Raw genomic sequence first — 7,904 nt, 5'->3', positions numbered from 1 at the left:
GCTTGTTTCTGAAACCTGCCCAGCATGCTTCCACCTTGGGAAGGGGTGCAGATTTGTAGTCAGGGTTGGGAATGGGTTTGGGGTTAACATTGGTTTTAGGGTGAGGACCTGGTTTGAAGTGCATTTGAATGGGCCTCAAATGTGTTTTTCTGGATGACACTTCAGTGTTGTGGGGATGGGACAGGTAGAAGATTTCTTGGGGGCACATGTATGGCTATGGCAAGGACTGGGCTCCAAGCACAGTGTTATGGGATGCTGAGCCTTTTACCATTGGTTGGGTCACTATGTACTCTTAGGGCAACCTTTGCCAGCTTGGGAGGGACCTCCTAGCAGGGGTCAAGGCACACTTGGAGGGTGGAGCCAGTGAGAACCTGTGAGGAGGAAATTATTTTCACGGTGTCCAAATCGCACACTGGGCTCAGAGAGGTTAAGGAACTTGCCCAAGCTCATGATGAGCATGGGCAGGACTTGAACCCCAGCTTGCTGGTCCCAAAGTTACTGAGATTCCCAAGGTATCCATTTCTGGTGAGACCAAAAGAGAGATGAAGACAAGTGGGCCTGCAGGGCTTGGTGGGCTGGGGAAGGGGAACAGCACCAGGTGATGACTCCCCATCAAGACAGCCTTGGGCCACTGGAGCTGGCCCTGGTTCAAGGGCCAATTCCTCCAACTGTGAAAGATACCGGGGGGTTGAGAGATATAGAAAGTGAAGTCCCCAAAAGAGACCAGAGATGAAGGGGTCAGGCGGGGTTAGCCTGCCCTCTGGATGAGGCTTAGCCCCATGTATACCATTCATCTGTGAATAGCACCAGATCGAGTATCTGGCCCCCTTGGCCCCTCCAGCCCCTCCTCTTCTCCCTGCCCTTCTTTTTTCCCTGCCCCACTACCACGGCCCAGCCCACGCCTCAGCGCACCCGCTCAATGAGCCTGCTCTAATCCCTGACATCACCACCTGCCCAGCCCAGACCCAGCCCACTAGCCTTGGCAGCCCCCCAGCCTTAGAAATCCGGTTTAGGACCCCTCGCCTCAGAAGCCATCTTTCTCCTCAGTCTCCTCTCTCCTTCAGCTCATAGTTCAGATCTGGGAAACCCCACATCCATCTCCAAGCTGGAGTCAGGATCTGCCCTGGTTCTGCTGTGTGACTCCAGATAAGTAGCTGCCCCTTTCTGGGCCTCAGACTCCTTATCTAAGTCCTCCGGCTCCAAGAATCTAATCAACCTGTCTTGGCTTCTTCTCAGCACCTTGTCACTCTTGGAAATCTGGGTTTTTATTGGTTTACACGTTTATTGTTGGTTGAAGTACCTATGAGGCAGGAACCTTGCCTGCTAGTTATTCTCGCTGGTGCCTTCACACAGTATGTGCTACATTAATGCCTACTGAGTGATGTATGTGCCCCCTGCCTCTGTGTCACCTCCAGGGCAGGTGGGATAGAGCAGTATTCCATCCCCCCTAGATAGAATTAGGGTTGGGGTCTGACTGACCCCTCTGATTCAAGAGGGGAGTAAGGGGTAAGATTTGAACATGCACTCCATTAGGGAGAGGGTGGGAAAGCAGTTTTCTTTTCCCGGAGTAGGAGAGAAATCCTCAGGTGTGAGTGTCTCCATGTGTCTGTGTGTATTGTGCCTAGGCAAAGGCACAAACTCTCTCAGTACATCAGAGGCTGGGACATTGCTAGATCGCCGGCTGCATGTGTGTGTGTGCACATGTGTGGGTATAAAGTGGTGTCTGTTCTGTGTGCACTTGTCTGGACTCTGAGTGTGTGTAGCATGTGTAGGTCTGGCATGATCCAACACATAGGCATATCTTCTAAAGTGTCAGGTCCACGAAGACAGGCATTTCGTCTGTCTTGTCCCATGCTCCATCCCCCACACCTAGAACAGAGACTGTACACAGTATAGTCCATGCATACTTGAATGAATAAATGAATGAAAGTAAGTGTGCGCTCGTGCCTGGCATGTGCCCACGTGCCAACACATGTGTAGACGTGTGCATGCTCCTGTGTCTGAGGATGCACACCTGGGTGTAGATGGGATTACTCACACACCGGCCCTCTTATCCCTTTTCCAAACTCCCTGGGAGCCAGCACTGAATGCCTGGGTCCCTGTGGGGCGGAGCAGGGGGCCCGCCTCCTCAGGGGAAACTGGATCCCAGGACGTGCAGAGCGGCAGGGAGCAGGGCGGGCCCCTTTGTCCCCTGATAATCCCCTCCCCGCCCTTGTCCCCTCCTTCCCAGCCACCAGGGTTTAAGGTCGAGTTTGGAAACTATAGGGGTCTAGGTTGTCACCTCAGAATCCCCTTCCCTACCTATTCCCTGCCTTTATTCCCTGTTTCTGTACCCTGAACCCAAGGCTTCTCTGTCTGGAATATATGTCCTCTTCAGGGTCCCTCCCCAACCCTCACCCTATCCTGTCCTGTGGCAGAGTCTGCCTCTTATTCTTTGCCAGGACCCTGCTCACCACCTGCCCTTCCACCCTAGGGCGTGATTCCTTCCCTTTCTCTTGGGCGGCCCCAGGGCTCAGCCCTGGGTATAAAGCCACCTGAGAGAAAGGAGGACAGGTACCCTAGAAAGATCCAGAGATTGCAGAGAAGAAGGAGCCAAGGAGAGAGCATGAGCTGTCTGCTGGGTGAGTGAGGTGGCAGGGGTCCAGAGACCAGGATGAAAGGGGGCACTGCCCAGCCCCTCTGGCTCCTCTGTCTCAGGTGTCTGGCTGTCTTTGCATCTACTAAAACCCTCTAAATCCTTCCAAATAGTAGACTTTATTCATCATTCATTTGACAAATATTTATTGAGTGTGTATTACATGCTAGGTGCTCTTCAAAGCATTTGAGGATATAGCATTAAACAAACAGATGAAAATCCATGGCCTCATGGAGGTTTCATCCTGTAAGCACACAATAGGTTTACCATATAAGTAAACTGTAAAGCTAGTATGATAGAAGGTGGTGCAGTGATCCAAGGTTGTTGAATGAATGAATGAAAGGGCCTTCTTCTTCTGTCTTCTCTTAGTTGGTTCTGAACTTTTGGGAACTCAGGAATGTAGAAAAGGGGACAGAGGAGGCCATCATGGGTTTGCTTCTCACCTCCATCACTTTCTAGCTGAGATTACGTAATTCTCTTTTCGGAGCCTCACACAATTGGTGGGGACCAGCCCTTTAACAGGACAATTTGGCAGCACCTGTTCAAATTTACTTATTTACTTATGTATTTAGACAGAGTTTCATTTTGTCACCCTCAGTAGAGTGCTCTGCCATCATAGCTCACAGCAACCTCAACTCTTGGGCTCAAGTGATTCTCTTGCCTCAGCCTCCCAAGTAGCTGGGACTACAGGTGTCCACCACAATGCCCCACTGTTTTTAGACATGGGGTCTTACTCTGTTTCAGGCTGGTCTCGAACCTGTGAGCTCAGGCAATCCACCTGCCTCGGCTGCCCAGAGTGCTGGGATTACATGTGTGAGTCTCTGAGGCTGGCCTAGCACCTGTTCAAATTTAAAATAAGCATGCCCTCCAATTCAGACATTCCCTCTTTCAAAAGTGCCCACAGAGACTGGGACAAGGATGTTCATGACACTCATTCACTTATTCATTCGACAAATAACTGTTACGGGGAATTGGCAGTGAAGGAACCAGGTGAGGTTTCCTCTTTTTTTTTCTTTTTTTGAGACAGGAGCCTCAAGCTGTCCCCCTGGGTAGAGTGCAGTGGCATCTCAGCTCACAGCAACCTCCAACTCCTGGGCTCTAGCGAGTCTCCTGCCTCCACCTCCCTAGTAGCTGGGACCATAGGCACCCGCCACAACGCCCGGCTATTTTTTGGTTGCAGCCGTCATTGTTGTTTGCGGGCCTGGGCTGGATTCGAACCTGCCACCTTGGGTGTACATGACTGGCGCCTTAGCCACTTGAGCCACAGGCGCCGAGCCGAGGTTTCCTCTTTACTGGAGCTGACATTCTAGTGGGAGAGACAGCAACAAGCAAGTGAACAAATCAATGAGGTACCTTCAGACAAAGTCTCAGCAGAACACAGAGAAGGCCAGTGCCCGGGGAACAGGCCTTTGGATTTTACTCTGAGTGAAGGGGAAGCCATGAAAGCACTCCAGCAGAGGAGGGATGTAGTTGGACCGGGGGGACTTAGTGGCAGAGGAGATGGCAGAGGAGATGGCAGAGAGTGGAAGCAGAGAAACTAGAGAGGGGGCTGCTGTCCAGGGGGGAGGCGATAGCAGCTTAGGCTGAGGTGGTAGCAGTGGAAGGAGGGAGATAAGTGGTTGATCCTGGATACATCTTTTCATTTTTTAAATTTTTTATTAAAAGTAACAAATATACAGAAAAGTACACAAGTCATAAGAGTACAGCTCAATGGATTTTTACAAAGTCAACATATTACTTGTAATGGGTAGTCAGATCAATCAGGAAATACTCAGATCAAAAAATATGTGCGCTGGATAGAGCCAACAATTTACTGTGGGAAAAAGTGAGGCATCCAAGAGGACCCCATGGCTTTGGCCTGAGCAACTGGAAGAATGGAGTGCTCTTACCTGAGATGGAAAGATGCAGGGAGGAGGGGAATTCAGAGTTTTGCACTAGATATTTCTAGTCTGAGATGCTTACTAATATATAAGTGAAAAGGTCAAGTAGAAAATTTAACAAATGGGTCTGGAGTTCAGGACAGTGTTCTGGGTCAGAAATAATCTACTTACAGGATGACTCTGCCCTGACTTGGATATACAAGGTAGCTGTAGGCCACAAGGGCTGTACCCTTTTTAGAAGATAGGTAGGGTCAGGGACTTGGTGCTGACCTCTTATTTCCTTGGTAGGCCCCCTCTATCTGCTGATGCTGTTTTTGCCACCCCTCAGTCTGGCGGCCCCCCTCTCTCCAGCTGAGCCCATCAGTCAAGCATATAGCCTGGCCCTCTACATGCAGAAGAATACATCAACGTTGCTGCAGACCTACGTGAGTGACACTGGGCATAAGCAGGGGACAAGGGGATGGGTATTGCCCTCCTGGTCCAGCCCTGGGTAGAGGAAATAGAGCAGGCCCAGAAGACCCCTGTGTGGGCCCTTGGCCACAGGAGCTCTGTTTACTAGAGACATACTCACTCAAAGGCTGTCACTGATGCTGGGTGACTTTGGGCAAATCATTCCTCCTCCTTTGGGCTCAGCTTCCTCATGTACAAAATGAGATGCTGATCCTGCCTTTGCTGACTTCTCAGGACTGTTACGAGGTTCAAAGGAAGCACTGGCTTCCTTTGGCTTTCCATAGTCACGGTTGTTTCCACAGCCACACCGTGTGGTTACCTGGGCCCTATGTCATGCTAGATACTCTATTTCCATTACCTTCCTGACTCCTCAAACAATTCTGACAGGTGGAATTATAATCCATTCTACAGATAAGGAAACTTGAGTCTTAGAGGTGGTGAATAATTTTCCAAAGGTCACAGACCTAATAACTGGCAGTGCTGGGCCCTGAAACTAGGTCTGTGGAATTCCATGCCCCCACCCTGACACTTGCCCCACTGTCTAGAAGTTAAAACTGACAGCCTGCTGGCTGGGTCTGACCCACAGATGATTTTTGTTTGGTCCATGCAAAGCTTGTTCAGTTTTTGAATACAAACGCCTGTCTATATTAGGCATGGGCATCCTGTTGGCTAAAACTCCCACTTCACCCCCACCTTTAGTTTTGCCTTTTTCCCAAGTTATATGATCTGCCTGGCCCTAAAGGTCTTGGAGTTGACTTTTCCATTGCACGATATTCCAGGTTCATGTGAAGTTACTCAATCTGATTTCTTGTCCCATATCTTCCACTATTCCCTGGATAGCCTTGGACACACTGAGCCTAAGTTTTTCCACCTGTAAAGTAGAGAAGTAGAACTAGGCAATTGACCAATTAACAGATCTATCAGTATGCATATAAGATTCTGTGGGTTTTGATAGTGGAAGTAAGAACTTTGATGGGGAACGTTCTTAATTAAATTTAATAACATTAACAATTATGCATTAATGATTACAATAAAATTAACAAACATAAGCTATTACATGCTGTAAATTAAAAAAGATATATGTAACTACATATTTATGTAGCTGTGACTACATTGTTAATATATGTAGATTTAAAATATTATAATAAATAATATAATCACTGTTCATTGATATTAATAAATATCTTATTAATGATGGCTTATCACACTCTTACTGCATGTCAGAAGCTGTGCTAAGTGCTTTATATGTATGAGTTCTTATCATTGTCACACTAATACTGTCACGTGGGAATTATTGAAGTTTGTGATTAATGCTGTAAAGTTGGTAAAAGGAGGATGACAAACTAGAGCCTAATAAGGCCCTTGCTCTGTGCTAGGTTGGCCCACCAACTCCCTGAGGGGTGGTGAGTGGCAACTCTTCCTGGGAAGATGCTAATTTCACAGGGCAGATATACAGTTACAGCCCCAGGTACCCCTTTGGTCCCCTCACTCCTGTCTGTCTCTGTCCCTCCTACAGCTCCAATACCAGGGCAGCCCCTTTAGTGACCCTGGTTTCTCAGCCCCTGAGCTCCAGCTCAGCAGCCTGCCTCCTGCTGCCGTTTCCTTCAAGATCTGGCATGCCCTGGATGATGGGGAGCGGCTGAGCCAGGCCAAGGGAGCCTTCCTGGCCTTAACCCAGCACCTCCAGCTCGTGGGGGATGACCAGAGCGACCTGAATCCTGGCAGTCCCATCCTGCTGGCCCAGCTTGGGGCTGCGAGACTCAGGGCCCAAGGGCTGCTAGGCAACATGGCTGCCATCATGACTGTCCTGGGGCTGCCTCTCCCCCCAGAAGAGGACACTCTTGGGCTTGTCCCTTTTGGGGCATCAGCCTTCGAGAGGAAATGTCGAGGCTATGTAGTGACCCGGGAATATGGCCACTGGACAGATCGAGCAGTGAGGGACTTGGCTCTGCTCAAGGCCAAATACCCAGTGTAGGGTACACTTTCTCTTCCACAATAGATTCTTTTCTGCCTTGCTTCTGGGGTGGGAAGGAGATACAGTTTGTCTAGCAGACAGATCTTGTGCGCCATGTCTTGGGAAATATTTCCTAGAAGCCAAGCCTCAATTCCTTATTGCCTGGGCCTTCCTGTCCAGGTCCCGTGGGCTCCCTTCCAGATTTAGATGGGCCTCCATGGATACCATTTCATGGATTACTGCTTCTCGGTTGGAAAGAAGTGCCTATCTGAAGAGGCTTCATTTCCCACATAGGACAGTTGGCCTCTTTTCTGGGCTCTCCCTGAAATCTTCCCCTTCTTGTGATTTTGGGGAGGTACAGGCTGACTTCCTGTCTCTACCTACCTCACTTCCTGTAGGAGGAGATGGCCTCTCTTCTTGCTGGAATTTATTTCCCCCCCTAGTCTACCTCTTGTCTATGACAACCCTTCTACTTTCCTTCTTAAGGGGCTTCACTTCCTGATGAATGGAGTCCAATTCTTAAATAACTAAGGACTTAATCACATTTCTTTCTTTCTTTTTTTTTAGAGACAGAGTCTCACTTTGTCACCCTTGGTAAAGTGCACTGGCATCACAGCTCACAACAACCTCCAGCTCTTGGGCTTAGGCAATTCTCTTGCCTCAGCCTCCCGAGTAGCTGGGACCAGAGGCACCCAGCTATTTTTTATTGCAGTTTGGCTGGGGCAGGGTTTGAACCCACCACCCTAAGTATATGGGGCAGTGCCCTACTCACTGAGCCATAGGCGCCACCCAATCACATTTATTTTCTGCTGGGACACATCTACTTCCTGTTCTGGCAGGCTGGCAGGTGGCATCCCTGGCCAGAGGCTCTCATGAAATCTCCTATTTATAATGTGCCTTTCAGGGTATATCTGGGGAACTAGGGCTGTACCCCAAGGATCCTATTCTTCTTATAAGCTGTCTCCCCATTTTCAACAATTGTATA

General features: G+C 49.2%; 1 protein-coding gene across 1 annotated transcript; it reads left to right on the top strand.

Moving 5' to 3' along the window:
* Window positions 1–2,605: 2,605 nt before the first annotated feature.
* LOC100964907 (cardiotrophin-2) lies at window positions 2,606–6,940 on the top strand. Its single transcript, XM_012808845.1, has 3 exons — window positions 2,606–2,621; window positions 4,804–4,940; window positions 6,482–6,940. Exons 1-3 carry the CDS (start codon window positions 2,606–2,608, stop codon window positions 6,938–6,940), a joined length of 612 nt encoding a protein of 203 aa, XP_012664299.1.
* Window positions 6,941–7,904: the final 964 nt, after the last annotated feature.

The sequence above is a fragment of the Otolemur garnettii genome, unplaced genomic scaffold, assembly GCF_000181295.1.
Source record: "Otolemur garnettii isolate 467f Iridium unplaced genomic scaffold, OtoGar3 scaffold00096, whole genome shotgun sequence".
NCBI classification, from domain to species: Eukaryota; Metazoa; Chordata; class Mammalia; order Primates; family Galagidae; genus Otolemur; species Otolemur garnettii.
The sequence above is the reverse complement of the archived record's forward strand: the minus strand, read 5'-3'. Positions and strand labels throughout refer to the sequence as shown.